This window comes from Pan paniscus, chromosome 8 (genome assembly GCF_029289425.2).
Source record: "Pan paniscus chromosome 8, NHGRI_mPanPan1-v2.0_pri, whole genome shotgun sequence".
Taxonomy (NCBI): Eukaryota; Metazoa; Chordata; class Mammalia; order Primates; family Hominidae; genus Pan; species Pan paniscus.
Genome location: NC_073257.2, coordinates 139,003,384 through 139,022,083, shown reverse-complemented (window position 1 = coordinate 139,022,083; position 18,700 = coordinate 139,003,384). Strand labels below are relative to the sequence as shown.

The following is an 18,700-nucleotide window of genomic DNA, read 5'->3' as shown; positions in this document are numbered from 1 at the left end:
AATTGAAAAATCAATCAATGGGGAAATCATAAAAAATTGACATGTACCTAACTTAAACATGTTATTTTAATTTGAATCGCATGAATTGAAATCTCCCATTTGAATGATTACAAGTTAGGGCAGCCTTTAGAGGTGAGGCCCAGACGTTTTCTTTGAATGTGGCACCCCCACTACAGTTCCAAATGATCTGCCATGAGCCACACCAATTTTCCTGTCTTTCGAGTGGAGCAAAGTCCTGTGGCAGAATCTGAGATCAGAATCCTTCTGAATCCATACTTGGCCTGTCTCTACCTTTTTCATTGAATATTTTGTGGTACCCCACTCTTTCCAAAGCACTGAATCCACAGCAATGACTATCTTCTCATGCCTCAGTGGTTTGCATGACATTCAATAATCACATCATTTCAGTAGTGAGTACTAATTGTATAAACAGGTCCAGAACAAATCTAGCATCCTCTCGGTAAGCATGAACCTTGAGAAGTAAGGACAGAGAGTCACAGGACAAAGACAGAGAAGCCAGTTAGTTAAGGGTCCCAGCATCATGGGTGCACCACTTATGTCGTGAAAGGACAGGGCCATGTGGTTAATCTAGCACATCAGCTAAGAGGGCTTATGTAATCCTATCTGACTACCAAGCACTGGTCTGTGTGATTCTGCCCTGGTGGCTGAGAGTTGCTGATACACAGGGACAGGTCACTTCCCTCAGGGTCCCACTGAGCAAAGAGAAAGGGGAGGGTGAGCAATGGGGATTGAGCTGGATGACCTCGCAGCTTGCGGTCAGTCCTGTGAGTCACCCCCAAATGTCAGAAGCTTAAGAATAGAAGTTTCTTCGGTAGAAAAGTGTTCAGAACCCAGTGAGTCCCTTGGGCAGGAGGAGTCACCTATACAGGTGACTCAGTAGCAGTGTACATGGGTGGCCACAGCATCTCGGAAGTACAGACTCCAAGTGAGCCAGAGGGTGTCTCCAAATTTCAAAGGCTTTACAAATCTACACCCATGTCTTGTTCTCCCATGCAAACTTACCGCCAAGTCCTCCTTGAACTCCTGCATATGAATCTGTAGAAACACAATTCCAGCAGCAGGGGAAAGTATAGCTCAGGTTACAGTCCTTGCTGTCAGATCAAAGCCTGGCTCTTAGTTGCAAGGACCTGAATCCGGGAGTTCAGGAACTTTCCTGCGAGTCCCTACACCACCATTACAACCCACTTCTCCATATGCACCATGGGATGCCTGGAACACCCCGGGACTGGGTAGCTTAAAGGAATTTCAAAATAAATCTTAAAATGTCACATGACTGTGGTTGTCCCAGAGGCTTGAGAACACGTGGGGCCATCACAGCTGCCAGTGTTCACACATTGTAATTTGTCATACCTTGCTTTCTGGAAGGCCAAAAGCCCTGGAGGGCAATGAATTTGACCCTGCCTGTCTTGCATTTAAACACCGCTTTTCACTCGAAACCCAATTACCCTCTCCGAGCAGCATAGCTATCCACCGTGTTTCCAGTAATGCCTGGCCCAGGGAGATGAAAAGGATACTGTGTTCAAGACCTGGCTGCCTGGGGCTTTAGCACCACAGGCCTGTAATAAATGGGTACCTTTACCATGGGAGGCGGTACATATTTCTCTATAAAAAATAATTCTGTCATGGAAATATAGAGGACTAGGGAAAAGCATCAAAAGGACAAACGGTCTTGATGCAATTTCAAGGGGGGGGAAAACCACCAGTACGACAAGCGAAAGGTGAGAAACATCAGCCCGTGAGAGCCTGCTGCATACCTGCAAGGTTAGGGCTGAGCTTCTGCCCTCTCTCTTGGGTGGGGTGTCTGTTCAGTCTCCAGGTCCTCTGGGGTTGCACTAAGGGATCATCAAGGTCCCTCCCAGATCTGAAATCCCAGGAGCTGCTTTTTACAATTATGCAAGGGATGTAACTATGGGTTTCAAGAGACTGCACAGAAGGGTAAAAGTGTGGAGAGTCACAAGGCATTCCTCAGCTGAAAAACACCTCTCCCTTATTGGCAAATCTATTGACTCAGAGCTGAGTAACGCTTCTTCGGCAGAGGATTGATGGGCTTCCTCCCAGACCATTGAAACCCCAAGTACCAAACGTGATCTTTCTGACAAATTTTGAGATGGTTGACACAGCTACATCTTTTTCTAAGATGACAGACATCCCTTCGGTTGTGATGTAGACCGACTGTGCTACTCTAATTAAAACCATCTCAGCATGAAAGAAGATTAAAAGAGATTCCAGTTTCCATTTTCCTTAGTAAAACTTTTCTGGCTTATCTTCCATATTTCTTGTCAAAATATGCTGTAATTATTTCAGAAAATGTTTTGTGGATAAATTACTAATATAATCTTTGCTCATAAGCAGTTGAAATTTCTTCTCTCCAGCCCTATTTTGGTAATTCTTTTGTGAGACTAATCTGATGAGTCACACCAGGGATGATTCACCTTTTGTTCGGATGTGGTATCAGAAAGGAACAATGAAACATCATCGGCAAACCAGCCATTCTCTCCTTTGCTGAAATGGTTAATTTGTAACATAGTACTGCGAGAAAATGGCCTGAATTCTATTGTGTACATTTTCATGAAAATAACTTGGACCAACTGCAATCCAAGGGCTTTCGGAGATGCAAGCAAGATTTAAAACATAACAGGAATTCTGACTCAGATTCATTAAACAGCATCTTTCCCAGAATTTAGAATCTTCTCGTAAAGTGGTACAATTCCTACCATTAGTTGCAAGCCCTGAGTGACCACATCCTCCCGGAGCACGCTGTGTCTGCTTCATTTCTGGATCATCACAGCCACCACACAAAGTGGCCTCAAGTGACACTAATAATTCTGCAGTGGATCAATGAGTGGACTTGGAACCTGACTGGATGGGAATGCCACAAGGCTCCATGCCACTTGTCTGACATCACAGAGAGGGGGAGTTTGTGAAACGCCTTGCTGTGTACTCCATGCTTTCACTGTTTGATATGATCCATGATGGTCAAGGACAGGTGGAATTTTTTTTTTTTTTTTTGAGACAGAGTCTCACTCTGTTGTCCAGGCTGGAGTGCAGTGGTGCAATCTCGGCTCACTGCAACCTCCTCCTCCTGGGTTGAAGCAATTCTTCTGCCTCAGCCTCCCGAGTAGCTGGGACTACGTGCGCGCACCGCCAATCCTGGCTAATTTTTGTATTTTTAGTAGAGATGGAGTTTCACCATATTGGCCAGGCTGTTCTCAAACTCCTGACCTCATGATCCACCCGCCTCGACTTCCCAAAGTGCTAGGATTACAGGCATGAGCCACCGTGCCCAGACAAGGACAGGTGGAATTTTAAACAACCACTTTGATAAAAATGCCTTAGCCCTTTCCATTTGGGGTCCTAAAGGGTATTAATTGAACAGGTGTTTTTCAAGGGACCTCCTAAGGACAGGTTCTGCACCAGGCCCTGGGAGACTGGGAGGAGTGTGAAGCTGCTGAAGTCAACTCCATGCATGCCCCTTACCCTGGGACCCTGGGATGAGGGTAAGGACAGAGCTCCGGCGAGAGAGAGCCCTCTGTACTGACGGCGAGAGCCACAGGTGCAAGGACGTAAAAGGCAGGCGAGGAGGAGGTGAAGGAAGCCAGGGTGCCCGACCTGGCAAAGCAGACTCCAAAGAAAACAAGATAATCGTGGAGGGAGGCCAGGTTAGGGAGGATTTGGATGGCCTCTCTAGAGCCCTCCAGGCTACGGCGTTAGGAACAACTGGCAGGAACTAGGAGGACAAACAGCCAGAGCACCCCCAAGGATGGATGGGAAACCTCGCGACCCGTGAACACTCCCCCTTAGACAGGCTGGAGAACATCCCAGTCCACCACAATCCTTGACGGCTTCTCAAGTAGGAAGCTCCAAAAGAAGGCAAGTTCCTTCCCCAAATGACTGGAGGATTTCAGGAAAGATGAGGAAAATATCTAACATTATGAGATTGAATGAAGAATTCACAAAAGCGATGGGTTGTATTTTCTCACATCATTCTTGGTAATGTATTACAACACCAATAAGACCACAAAACAGAGGGTGCAAAGAGTTCTAGATAAAATCACGCACACTGGCACTTCACCGATTCCGAGTGTATTGCAAAAAGAAAGCTGGTCAGGGTAGTGCACGATCAAGACAGCCGGCAGAACCGGGCGCCTCCTGACTAATGGAGACCTATTGTTAAGAGTGGTAATTGCATTTGTATGCAGAATCCGTGCCAATTCCAGCCTGTCCGGAGCCCACTTGGAGTGGAGTCTCTGCAGCCTTTGTCATTCAGCGATTATCTCTTCATGGAAGTGCCCTTTCCAGCCCTGCTTCAATGACCACCACTTGTGCATATTAAGTTCTTTAGCAGCATGAACTGAGGTGGGGGAAATTCGCCTTTTGCCTAATGTTTAGCGCTCTGTTCTTAGTATTTACGGTGAGTGACAGGGTAGGAAGATGAGAGAAAGGAATCCCTGGATAACACCTTACACAATGTTATTCTGGGGTAAGGAAATACTTTTGTTTAATGAAGTCAGGAAAAAAGAATGATTCTGACAGACCTCTAAATTCTTCTTGAAAATTCCCAAAGCTAATAATCCAAGTTTTTTCTTTTCTATTTGAAATCCAAAAATATATTATTTATGTCCCTCGAATATGTACGGATTTAGGTTTAGTCATTTTTACTAATGTTTAGCAATGCCTTAATTCTCTTATTTAGATGCTATGAAACTTGTTACAGCCATAAAACTAAAAACTGATTCCCCATCTCAACATATTATTTGTGAAACAATTAGTTAAAATTTATTAGCAGAGAAAGGCTAATTATACTGATAGTCCCAGCCTTTGGTTATACCCCAAGGTCAAAGTTAAGGAGGCATTTACCAATGTCCAAAACAGCATGAGGGGACTACGCTGTCAGTTTCATGGGAAGATAGAGATAATTCATTTTTAGATGAGTACGGAGATTTTTCTGGGGGTAAATACGGGATGCAGTCCTGGCCACGATGTCTAGGGCTGGGTCGTATGAAATTCCATGGGGAATAGAGTGACTAGGGAATTCAGGGTGCGGGGTCCCCAGGGCAGGTTCTTCCTCACAGATAGGCGTCTTGAAAGAACCTGTTTGAGAAGGGACCTCCTGCAGGAATGCACAGGCTGACGTTTAGACGGGTCACTGGTGACACCAGATGACACACACAAGCAGCTAATGGTTTCCGTGTGTGATGAGAACTATCACTGCTACGTTTAGTGGAGATGATGCTCTCAATGGTTATCAGGATGGAGCGGGAGCTCCTGACCACATCTAGAAACCAGGGTTCCAGGCTGGTGGCCCAGGGAGGCAGGGTGGCTTTGTAGCCTTCACACCAACACTGGGAGCCCGGGACGTCACCCATGTCTCTAGACAGACGCACTCCCATCTTCAAAAGGAGACAGGCAGGCAAGGTGATGGCCCTGGTCATGGGAGCCCACTCAGGGTTGGGTTGGCCACGAGGGACTCACAGCAACCAGCTTAGAACACGAGGACAACAGCCCTGTGTCATCTCCTTTTCAAGGCAGTTATAACGCAGTTTCTGTCAAAAGTTGGAAAACTGGCTGTTCTTCACTGAGGTCAGGAACAGCAGTGTTCTGCAGGCTACGTCTCAGAAAGGACTGACTCCTCTGATTATCATGACTCGTCTTCCTGGCTTCCTAGGGGGGTGGCATAACATATGCTTCACAGACATGTGGCGGTGCTGTTAGTCATGGGCTGTCTTTCCTCATGGAGAACTTACGATGGGCAGAGGCGATCCAAATGACTTGGGTCTGCCTCTGCTCCTCGGTGGCACTATTTTATGGGATGCCAGGTTCTCCAACCCCTGTGCGTCTGACCTGCCCTCAGACCCAGGCACCTAGATAAGGCTCAGGACCCAGAGCCGCAGGTGCACTCCAGAGAGTGCCACAGGTAAGATGGGCACCTAGGATGAGCTCCAGTCAAGCAAGTTCTCCAGTATGGTCACGGAAAACATCCAAGATGCATTCGGAAAGCTCAGCTCATCGTCTAACTCTAACTTTGGATCCTTCATAGTAAAATATATAGCTAGAATATCTGGCTAATGCTTTTTAAAAAAAACTATAATCATAATTTCTTGTTCATAGTATACCAGGAAAAGGGGACAGATCTTATAGTTTGAGTGTTAGTATCATGGATTCGCCATTTATTCTGGTATTTGAAGCCCTACAGTGATACCATAAACATTGATTAATGCACCTACCATGTAAAATAGTGGTAAAGGAAGGATACAAAGTTACGGTGAATCATTTCTATGTTTAAAGTGTTGAAAAGCTAGTTAACTACAAACCACTGATATTTTAAACTATTAGGATGAGATCCATATATATTTAATATAGGTATATAATATAGAAATAGTATATAACAAATTCTGTAGACAGAATAAATAGAATTATACAAATGTATAAACTGTAAATGAAAACAGAAAATAGGGCGGCAGCACTTTGCTGAGATTAGAAGTGAGGGGATTTGGTTCAGTTCATCAGTTTATTGTAATTCAACAAACAAATAGAGCAGGTTCGGAGCCAGCACTGTGCTAAATGCACTGCAGACGAAAGATGAATCAAACATGGTCCATCCTTCAATGAGTTCACAGACCTGGGGGAAGACAGCTACGATCCCACAGGAGACAGGCTCTCGTGGAAACCTAGAGACAATGCTGCCAGAGCAGTAACTCATCCCAGAGGTGTGTGGATGAGGCAGGGGGGAGGGTGGACTTCGTTATTCTAGAAAATCCACAGAAAGAAGGAGTGACGTGTGACCTAGGTTTTGAAGGATAAGCAGGGATTTGAGAAGGAGTTTGCCAGTTTTCCTAAGGTGACTCTGGTAACTGGAGAGGGAGAGAATACAAAGAGTGAGGGAGACTAAGCTGTTTCAATGGCCAAGGAGGAAACTGGTGGAGTTCTGGACTAGAGCAGTGGAAGGTGGGCGGAGAGGAAGGACACCAGGTGTTCTGAGGGTAAATCCACTCGACCCAGGGATGCTGAGGCAGGAGGAGCAAGTTGAGCTTGATTCCAGGGTCTGCAGTCATCCAGGGAGATGAATGGGGGCTGCAGGCTGAGTCTGGAAGGACAGAGATGCAGGCTGGGGGAAAGATCTGGTTCTGGACATGCTGGATTTCCAGCGCCCCTCAGATATGCACACGGAGATGTGTTCAGAAGAGAACAACAAATATTTGGGGTCCTGGTTCTTCTATTGCCTGGAGAGGTGGCCAGGGTCACATCCATAAACCAAGGCCCAGAAAAGACTTGCCTGAATTCACCTCCCATGCAAGGGGGAGAGCCAGGCCTGGGATCTGGATCCCAACTTTTAGCTTCCTCTGGACAATGCGGGTGTTGCCCATGGCACTCACATAAAACCGGCCAAGTTGGCGCCAATGTCAGTTGACATAAATTGTTGCGCTTTGGGGACATGGCTGGTCCTACCCCAAGCTACACAATAAAAGCCAGCCCACATCCTGGTGCACCTGCCCTCCTGGGCCCAGGCCTTGTTCCAGGAGACTGCTGTGAGAAGTGGGAGCACATCTCAGCCATCACTTCACAGCCAAGCAAGCTCAGGTCCCCAAGGTGAGGTGATTTATCCACAGTGGTAGAGCCTGAGTCAGCGCAGAGCCACGGTTAGCACTGGGGAAGACTCTGAGATCTAATTCAAAGAGAATTAAAGGCAGAGGCCTCTGACCTGCTGGCCACCGAGCCACATGGCCCTGTCGAGGCTAGAGACCCCAAAGACTAAGGGTTTTCTTCCCTTCCAGAAAGCAAGCTCCGGGGCACCAGATTGTCCTGCTTTTAACTCTTAACTGTTACACATGGACGACTGGAGAAGGCAACTTTAAAAATGTGTTCCTCTTAAATTATCTTGAGGATTCAGTGACAGCTTGCTAAAGAAACTGTGGCAGGGCCTGAGTATTTATAGGAGCATGAGACAGAGAATAAGCTGGAGAAGCAAGAAGGATGCCGCTCTGCAAAATCACATGCGGCAGCGGTGAGAAGTGTTACTACAAAGCCTAGCACAGTCTCTGGGAAGAAAATAAAGCTTAGGTGCAGGCTGGAGAGCAGCCTGAGATGTAGGGCAGATTCTTCTTTCTTTGGAAATGTACAGAATAATCATGTTGTAAGAAAGTCCCCACACTTAAAACTTCCATTTTGAAAAGGGAAAGACCAACCAAGAAATTAAATCTACTCTCAGTTGCTTTAATCATGCATCACAGGGACTTGCCAAGAGCACAGCGAGGGCAACACAGCCCCAGGGCACGGAGTGTTTGGGTGGATGGTTCCCTTATCTGGAGGGAGAATGGAGGTGCAGGCAGGGAGAGGGCTACAAAGGTAAATCCCTACAGTCCCCAGGAATTCGTGTCTTGTCAATATCCCCAGCCATCCAGGGATCTTCCCTTCTCACCCAGCAAAATCTACAGCCTGTGTTTGACTCAGGTGTTTATAGGACAGAACACCCCGCACAGGTAAGGCTGGCCTGGCTCCAGCTGTTTCAGACTCATGCTTTGAATCTCAAGAATCAGGACTTTTTCCAGGCTGCTGCTCCTCCCCAGGAGTAAGAATTCCTCATGACATGGACACTCCCCTGCCCATGCTTTACAAACACCAGATCCCTCCAGCAGGAGGGCAGCAGCACCACCTGCAGCCTCCTGCCTCCTGAGCTGCTGGAGAGTGAGGCCTGGGAGGTTGCAAGGGGACTGTGCAAAGCCACAGCCAGAGTCCTCAGAAACCACAACAAGGTTTGGAGCCCCGGCTTCCCACGTGCCCGTGTGGCTGTAGAATGAGCCCCTGCACTGGAGCCGCCCTGGGAAAGCAGGTGCACACAGCACGTCTGGAGGCCTGGGACCGTGATGGTGCTCAGAACAAACATCACCCAGAAAACATCCAGCTAGACCTCCACCTTCTGTCCACAGGAAAGTGGAAAGGGGACAAAGTAACTCTCACGCTCCCCTTAGCACAGCGACTGTGGTAGCTGGTCACTCACAAGCAGACCCTGCTGGCCCCACCCATTCTATCCAAGATCTTACTGTAGAATCCTAGAAGACGGAAAGGAGGGGACCGTGGCATGGGAGCCAGGCTCCAAAAAGATCCTGGAGTATGTCTTGCAGAAAATGTTTCAGGATCTTCGATAAGTTCTGATAGAATAGAACCAGGCCACAAACTCCATCTGGAGTGGTTCTGACAATGCCTCCAGGCAGAGCCCTATTTGTCTGTGGCAAGGAAGGGGTCTCATTGTGGGAGGACACAGGGGAGGACACAACATAATTTTTGGCCAAAACAAAGCAGTCCAGGGCAACTGGGACTAAAAGTGAGGTAGAATTTGCTTTTTTTTTTTTTTTTTTTTAAAGACAAAGTCTCACTCTGTCACCCAGGGTGGAGTGCAGTGGCACGATCTCAACTCACTGCAACCTCCACCTCCCGAGTAGCTGGGATTACAGACATGCACCATCACACCCAGCTAAACTTTGTATTTTTAGTAGAGATGGAGTTTCACCATGTTGGCCAGGCTGGTCTTGAACTCCTGATCTCAAGTGATCCTCCCACCTCGGCCTCCCAAAGTGCTAGGATTACAGGCATGAGCCACCGTGCCTGGCCAGAATTTGCCTTTTAAGACTCTGTTCTCATTCATTAATTCTAGCAATATTACGTAGGCAACTGCTAGGACCCAGCCCCTGCTATAGTTGCTGGAAACAGAAAGAGGATGACCGCATGGCATCTCTGATTATGGTGCCTGCATTCGAGAAGATGCATTTAGGAAGATGAAGGCAAGTAATATGGGAACGAATAATTATCTGTGGTTAGTGCAAAAACAAATAAGACAGGATGGATTGGGCAATATTTGGGAAGGTGGTCAGACAACAAGGAGGTTATGTGGACCTGAGAAACAGTGGGCCAAGGAATGCCAGCCATGCCATGAGCCCAGAAGGGCATTTCAGGTGGGGAGAAAGTGATAACCATGAAGCTGGCAGCACCGGACAAAGATGTGGCCCCAGGTAGGGCAACCAACACTCCCGCCACAGGTCTGCCGGGCAGCAGGAAGGGGAAGCTGAAGCAAGAGCCATGGGCCCTCCACCAGGCAGGCCCCCAGGCACTATCTGGACAAGCCGCTGTCTCAAATACAGAGGGAAGTCTATGTGCAGGGCAGTCCCAGTGCCCTGGAACATCTACCGGCAGCTTTTCTCCAAGTCCACTACTCTAACCAGAAGAGCAGGTGTTGCTGCCTTTTGATCCATTTAGCTATTAAGACTAAAAGGACCTTTGTTCGATGTCAGCCAGAGTTGGCCAGACCGTTAACCTTCTGATGCTGCCCCCTCCAGTCAGGTTTCTGCTTCAGACTCAACCCAGAGACTTGGTGTGTCAAACTCAACCCAGAGACTTGGTGTGTCAAACTCAACCGAGAGACTTGGTGTGCTTCCCCAAGAAAAGTCCTTGAGCAGGAAGCAGTGTCCAGAACAATGCACATTATTCCTTCACAGCTCTGCACACGTTGCCTGGCTGGTGCACGGGCGTCATCCCACACGCAGATCCACTGCAACTCACATGTGACAGATGGGGAGATGGGCTGGGGGGCGGACCTCAGGGTCAACTTGCTGGCAGGCATTTCCAAGTGGGCACTCACAGACTCACAAGTGCCCTCTACCAAGGAACCTGCCTCTGGTTGCGTATTCCCAGGGTAGCGTAATGGGGAGCGCAAACAGGAATCAACTCGACAGATAAAGTCGAGTCATTTTGTTAACAAGAACTCAGATTAGATTACTCTGTGATTACATGGTTCCTTGGTGTGATAAATTGGTTAATAACAGGATTCCCAGTGTAGTTGCTTAATGGGAATTCAATAATTACAGGTAGCCAGAATTGTACTGTTAGCCTAGGAGATGCTAGTGCCTTCTCTCTGTTCTAATAACCCAAAACCAATCTGGGGCTGTTGAAACGGTTACGATCTGGAGAACACACCTTCAATATTACCAAAGCACCTTGGTAGAATTACGCTTCTATACCTAACATACCATATATTCACAGACTCGATTGACAGGCTCTTATTTGCCTGGTTAAATGTCCAAGTTGAAGAGATCCCTAATAGATATCTTTATTACTTAGCTCTTGTTTCCATTATAAGATTAGTGATCAATAGATAATAATGGTACAATAATATTTAAATTGCATCTTACAGTTTAGGAGGCTCGTTCATGGGCATTTTTCAGTGGGGAGAGATTGTCACCACAATTCAGTAATTACGACAGCCCGGGAAGGAACTATTTTCTCCCCCTTGAAGTGAAAGAATTGAAGTTTAATGAGCCCCCGACTCCCAAACCAGCATCAGGTGGAAGAGGCAGGGTGGAAACCCCATGTCCTTCTAGTGCACCACATCACAGAACTGAGGCCTGAATTTCATTAATGCAGCACAGCCTTAGACTGCACTTTTCACAGTTGTCCTTAGGAGAGACTATGCCTCCATCATCACGTAGTCTGGATTAGCAAGACTTAAATTCATGAGATTTTATTCTACTTCCTATAAATTAGAGCATAACTCAAAGAGGCTCTTTGAAAAAAGGGAAAAGGATAACTTGTTTTGGGAGCATGAGGTCACTAGCCATGAACTTCTCTGGCAATTTTTTTTTAATTTTTTGAGTAATATTAGAGTCACTGACAATGAGAAAAATGGAACAGTGGATTTAAAACATGAAATGGCCCATTAGATGGGTCCTGAACTTGTTTTAAAACTCCAGATAATATAGCTTGGCTGTTTTTGTCTTTCCAAAATGTCAAAATTTGTCTAGGATTAATGGTTCTCTAAATCAATAGGATTTCATGTTTATAAATGGTTTACGGTTCCACTGGTTATAAAATGTTATGAGCTCATGCATTATCATCAACGCTGAGCCTTTACTGAAATCTACTGACATTTAGTCTGGCATCCAGACCAGACATGGAAGGAGGACAGAGCGGAATCTTCCCAAGGCCTGGCCCAGACCACAGAGGTCCCAAGGAGGGACAGGGTGAGTGGGAAGGGAAGCAGAACTCCTCAATGCAGAGATCATCACAGAAAAACGATGCATGGACCAGGGGTCCTATCCCAATTGCCAAGGAGACCTGTTAGGACTCAAAGTTAGAAGATCAAATGTGGTCCTTTTCAAAGACATGGAGACAAGAGAGGGCTCTAGACAAGTTGACAGCAATTTTCGGAGAAATGTTGTAAGAAATAACATAGTTCAAAAATCATCTTTAACACCATCTTCTAATGCAAACATTATCACTGCTTGGCAAATGTGCTTCCACATCGGCTCTGTGCTTGCACACCGTGGCTTGAGTGATGGAATTTTACTTCTGTGTTGTCTTTACTGAACGCTCCCCATGCTTCTCCCAAAGAAACTGTGGTTAGTAATGGCGGAGTACCGTTCAATGGTGTTGACTCCATGAACACACTATTTTCCCCAGCGTTGGGCACTATGGCCCTTATCAGATTTTCAGACAGATAAGCTTTTACAAGGAGAATGTCAGCCAAGGTCATTTCCTTCCAGAATTGTTTTAGGTGGGAGATCAGAGAAATAGATTTCTCTGATCTTGTGACACATTGCACAGGAATGGACCTTGCGTGCACTTGGTATAGATGTAGTAAGGTGACCCCTGCCCACTCATACTTTTGGTTTTCTGTTTTACTCCATGAGGCCCATGTGAACAGACTGTGGACAAACAATGGGGTCATTTATATTTCACATTTTTCATTTCCACAAATACATACACCAACTGTGCACATTAACACAATATTAAAGATTCACCTACAGAAGCAAGTAAGTTATTTTCCAAAGGAAGTGAGCCTCCTTGAACTATTTCACGGGAGCACAGAGCTGAAACATAGTATATCGAATTGCTATTATTAAACCATAAAATTACAACATTACAAACAAACACTGATCATGCCCAAATCTTGCTGTCACTAAAAGGGATCTTCATATGGAAAAGATCAAATGCTAAAGTCTTCACTCTCTCTCTTTTCTAGTGTGGAGCTGGATTTTAAGCAGCAAGAAGACAAACTCCAGCCAGTTCTGAGAAAACTCCACCCTATTGAGGAAACTCAGGTCATACCTTCGCCTTACTCTCAGGAGACTTACTCCTCAACTCCCAAGCAAAAATCCAAAACTGAATCTAAAAAGCACGGAAGATGGAAACTCTGGTTCCTTTAACACTCACGGTGTCTGGAGTCTCGAGGCCGTCTTTAGAACCCACTGGAGTTTAAGTCAATACTTTTCCAAAATGAATAGGATCGAGGGAACTGTGGTGCCCATTCAGGCACCTCCCACTTCTCGCCCTGCGTACCAAAAAGGCCTTTGTACCAACAGATAATTAACAGAAGCAAGGTATTCTGTGTCACTCCTTGCCAGCTGTTCCTTGCAGTTCACTGATGTGGGATGTAAAATCTGAAATGAAACTTACGTAGTCAAAGATGATAAGTAAAAATTTCCCCCCACCCCCGATCTGCAAGTAATACATTATCAACCTGCGAGATGGCAGGCTGTCACCCTGTACACAGCTATAACTCATAATTATTTTCAAGCCTTGATTTTTTTTTTAAATAATGAGAAGAAAAAGCAAGCCTTATGTTTGCGAAAGACTTCATTTTTATGTTTCATTTTGCAAATAAGCAGGGGGCGAGTGCAATTTTCAGCACATCAAATTCCGGAGAAAGCACAATTTTTTCAAGTGGTCGGAGACCATGAATAATCTCTAAAATGTGACTATATGTATATTTGCCTTCATGTGCTATAGCTCTAAGCCAAGTGACCACATCTCAGTGTCACAATGACACCTCAAATTTAGCATCCTCTTCATCTCCAGACTTACGACATGTTTACTGCTCATTTTCCAAATGGCCAGCAGCCAGGAGTCCCCCAAAGTCAGGATATGCCTTTAATCACTGCAAGTAGACAGGGTCAGAGCTATTGGACACTAAGTTTTCTTAGATCTCATTTTTAATCTTTTGGTACCCAAAGGCCAAATAATACATTCTGGCAAGAATCTGAGAACATACATAGAGATACACGATGGATAATCCACCCACCAATAAATCACAGGCATTCTGTGCCATGGCAGACAGTGTTTTTGTGGATCGATCCTCCGAGACACTGTTAGCCATGGTAAGTGCAGCCAGACGTTATGTACAATTCATTATGCTTTGTATTAATGGTGGAAGACCTGACCATCTCAAAGAGAAACAGCGCGTTTAGTTTAGCTGCTACCAAGAGACAATGTCACCTACATTTAACCTATTAGTAAGTTGTACTAAACAACATACTTAGGGGAAAGCTGTGAATCAAATGTTTTTAGGTATTTTTTAAATCAACAGTAACAGAGTTCTCTCTTGATTACACATTGCAATGTAAATCTTAGTTCCTTTATTTTTTCACTCATTTCTTTGCATCTTTGCAAGTATCTTTTTATAGAAATCAAATCCCCTAGTCTATTAATGACTTTGTCTATCAATTTTTTGATTTTCACAATAGGAAGTAGGGATCTTACTTTGCCTTTTTTTTTTTTGTACAACTTAAATTTTGAATAGTTTGTGAGCATACAGGAAAACCTAGTCTTGAAGTTTCTGTCCAGCAGTTTCACATCTAGCGGAGTGCTGACATGCACACCTCATTGACTAGATGCCAAACACACAGTGGCTAACCTTGGTAAAAGGATCTCACCTGCTTTTATCAGATTGGAGCTGCTTCTTGCCATGTATTTTCCTCCTGACTCAACAGCAAATCTGTTTCAGTTCTAAGTGTTTTGATTCTACAAGGACCTAGTGATCAGTAACCGGATCGGGCCTTGAAAAAAAAATGAAGAGTATATCGTGTAAACATTCTTCGGGGGCCAAACAACACTGCAGTTATATGCTTTAATTTAAAACACACACGTGCACACACACATCCTTTGCGGAAACACTATATGAGGCTCGAATCCCTGAATATCAATAAAAGGAACTGAGAAATATTTTGGTGCAAGAACAATGAGGAAGTTGATCCTGTCACATGAAGGAAGTGTAACTGTTTCACGTAGACTAAACATTTAAAAATGGGTTTCATGTTTTTTATACTGTTTTTAACTAAAGTTGTAAAAATGTTTCCAACAAGTTCTCTCTCCTTATGTTTTAAGAATCCCAACTATCTCAGTAAATTGAAATAAGGGTATTAGCAGTTTTCTAATTAGTAACACAAATCTGTCTAAACAAGAGGACATGCTAGTACACAAAATAATGTCACTGTTTCACACCAGTCTAGACCAAAAAAAAATAAAATTAAAATGTTCAGAGTCAAAAAGGAGCTTCTGAAGATAAATTAATTCCTCCCTAAAAATTAAAGTGTGTTCAAAATAGAAAAACTATTGTCAAAATCATTTTATAGTTTAATTGCAACACGCCACTAACAGATGGTGATTCTTCTCTTGGAAAGATTCAAGTAAAAAGTCTGATACAAAAGCAAGGTAAAATGCACAGGGTTCCCTTATGTAGATGTACACATGGCATTGCATATAGAGATTAAATTATTATACTTGTCATTAAGTTCTTTATTAATTTTTAAATAAAAAAATCAAAGATGTTTTATGTGGCTATTAAACTTATTTCATGGCCTCAAAAATTGGGGAACATAAAAGTAATCTAAGAAAATAATAATAAAGGAAGAATGTTTGGGCCGATAGGCATTTCATCCAGTCTGCAGAAGATAAGAGCATCGTAAGGCCTGGGCCTGACCCACCAGCCAGAGCTGGCCTGGCTTGGGGAGGGGAGGGACTGACGCTTGCCCACCTATGCACCCTGGCATGGAGTTTCACCACTGGAACACATGGTGGCATTTTAGGATGCACACAGGCTCACAGCAGGAGGTGTATGAGGTTTAATTCTTAAATAACCTCAGAAGAAATGGCTAAATACATTGAGTGGTGCCACAGTACACTGTGGCATGTAAATCTTGCCTCCATGGCCCAGGGGAGGTAGCTTCTCTCTAGATCTTCCATCGAGCACATCCTCAGCCTCAAGGGATCAGCCGCCTCCTTCCTTTCTTCTTCCCCTTCCTAGCGGGAGATAGGCTGAGCGCCTACCTCTCCTACTGCCACTAGCCTAATACTAACCCATCTGCACAGGTGGGCTGGTGCTTGCCTCACCTGGACGGCCTAGGAGAGGAGAGACCACAATGCTTTTTCCCAGTATCTGCAACCACAGAGTCCATGTGCAAGGGAGAGGGCACTGCAGACCAACACTCAAGGCTCCTGCTACCATCGCATGTTCTTCAGGGAGAAGAAGGGGATTCCTTTTCTGACACATGCAGAAAGGGAAGGAAAGCCCGATGCACAGCCCAGAGCAGACAGAGGGAGGGTTCTGTCTCATTCTATAATCATTTCTGAGCCAACTATTGGTGCTGCCTCAAAGGTCCTGTTCTACAGACACCCAAATACAATGAAGGGTGCCCACCAGTCACTCTACAAGTGTGCAACTCACTTCCAAGAAGCAGAAGTCCTGTAGTCCTGCATCTGCTCCTTCAATCTCCAACCCTCCAGCAGAAGATAAATGGGGAGGGGCTCAAAGTACGGGAAAACCTTGCTACCTTGGAAACAACTTAGGCAGTTGGCAGCATTTCCCATGTACCCTGAGAGGCAGTTAGTTATCTACAGCCACAGAGATCTGAGATGTGGCTGGACTATTGGGTGTAAATGGTGTCACAGTCATGGCCCAGCCTCAGGCAGACCAACTCCAACCTATAAACAGTCACAAGGAGGATGGCCTGCAACACTGTTTTCCTTGGAAACCACATGGGCATATCAGAACCAAGATACACAACTCTTAATTAAAACTGTGAAGACAGACCATCAAATAATGGCCTTTCCTAGAAGACAGCAAGAAAAGGAAACAAGAAAGAGGCATGAACTTTTCTATGTCATGGTGTTAGTAACACCATGGCCTGTTTAGAAAACCTGTCACTGGTGGACCTATTCCTTAGCATTTTTATCAGCAAGTGAAAGTTGATTTCATTATGAATCAGGGCAGTTTGGCTGGAGCAGTGTCACCTAAAGATCAGAGCAGCTGCTTCCCACACCAGCGCGTCTTCTTTGATCTACAGAAACTCTATCACTAGCATATTTGCAGGCACTGCATGTGCAGCCACTTTATTTACTGAAAGTAAACAACTCTGTGGTACAAAGATCAGAAAGAACATCCATTTCATGAACCGGCATAAAGTCATCATGCTACAGTGGATCCTATACATTTTGGTCAATGACAAGGTCATTTTAAGTTGCGCAAAAGTTAACTTAAGGCAGTCTGGTTTTGCAAATACCTTTGCAGTTTGGTATGAATATGTAAGGATTGCAGAGCATATTTTGCCCATTCAACAATGTGGTTTTTACTTCTTCTGCAGTAAACCCATAGCTAGTAACCAACCTTGAAAAAATACCAGGGTCACAGGAATATGAAAACAAACCTAAAATTGCTGTAGCTGCCCCAAAGAAAAATGAACTTATAAAAGCATTGGTGCACACACACACGTTAGGATGATTTTCTGAAAGCAGGTAGGTTTATTAGCAAACAGTACAATTATAGACATTTTTATGATGACTATACAAAACCCAGACACTGTCCATTTGAAACACAACATTTTTTTGCAGATGATTTTAAAATCATTTTTAAAACACATTCATACTTAAACTCTATTACAATGAACATCTCAAAATGAATGCTCATGCATGGGGATATAACATCTTTGTGAAAATATTTGGTTATGAGTCTTGGGAAAAAGGCACTATTCACTGGGAAACCAATTCTATTAATACCATTTTCCAAATGAAGGAGCATGTCAGGCCCTTATCAATCACCCAGGCTCAGAGAAAGCACTGGGTTTTCACCAACAGCAAATTCCCCACCTAAGATGCTGTTGTCACAATGAAACACACCCTCCACCATCCCATCAATGTCCCCCTGAGACAGTGTTTAGAGTGGAAACAAAATAACTTCCATCACTTGTGTCTAGGGAGTCAGGATGCTCCAGTGGCGACAAGAGTTAAGTGGAGAATCCAGGCAAAATCTTCCCCTTCCCTACGCCCACTTCTGTCAATGTTCAAAGGGAATTTTTCCTTAAAAGAAGCCCACATTTTCATTTTCGTGAATTAGTAATTTCCAATCTCCTCGTGTGTATCCAGGCCACAGAAAAATCTTTAGAAGTCCTTCTCACTCGATTACATTTTTAAAGGACCTATTAACAGAATGTAAATCTGATCATTTGAAAGAAGCAACAGCAGCGCGTATCACAGGAGATGGAAATGTTACTCATTTCAACAGCTCTCATCTCAGCCTGGAGTGCTTCTTACTCTAGGAAAAACACACACCCAATGGCTGGCCAGCCCACCTGCACACAACACAACAGCACCTATCCCAGCCGCGGTCACCTGCTCAGACCCGTGTGTGATGAGGAAAAATGCTGCTTAATGCTGAGGGCTTAGAAAGCTTCTCAAAAAGGAAGGCTAAAACAAATCCTGATGTCTGACTTAATATAAAAATAAGTATTTCACTCCATGTTTCTACAGCATCAGACTACATCAGAGTAAAGATAAAATGACCTTTTTGTTCTGTGGCAAGGTTATTGCAACGCTTCTGTCTCTGGGCATGTGCTAGGTATTCACATGGTCTACAATTCTG

General features: G+C 44.7%; 2 protein-coding genes across 10 annotated transcripts in view; one reads left to right on the top strand and one right to left on the bottom strand.

Annotated features, from left to right (window-relative positions):
* Positions 1-15,619, top strand: part of INSYN2A (inhibitory synaptic factor 2A) — a 60,630-nt gene extending 45,011 nt beyond the window's left edge. For all 4 annotated transcript variants that reach the window (XM_034931702.3, XM_063607575.1, XM_063607576.1 and 1 more), the window contains one exon: positions 13,031-15,619. In XM_034931702.3, coding sequence (XP_034787593.1) covers positions 13,031-13,214 — 184 coding nt within the window. In that variant the 3' untranslated portion in view covers positions 13,215-15,619. The remainder of the gene's footprint in view (positions 1-13,030) is intronic.
* Positions 1-18,700, bottom strand: part of DOCK1 (dedicator of cytokinesis 1) — a 561,485-nt gene that overhangs the window by 310,012 nt on the left and 232,773 nt on the right. The window lies entirely within an intron of this gene.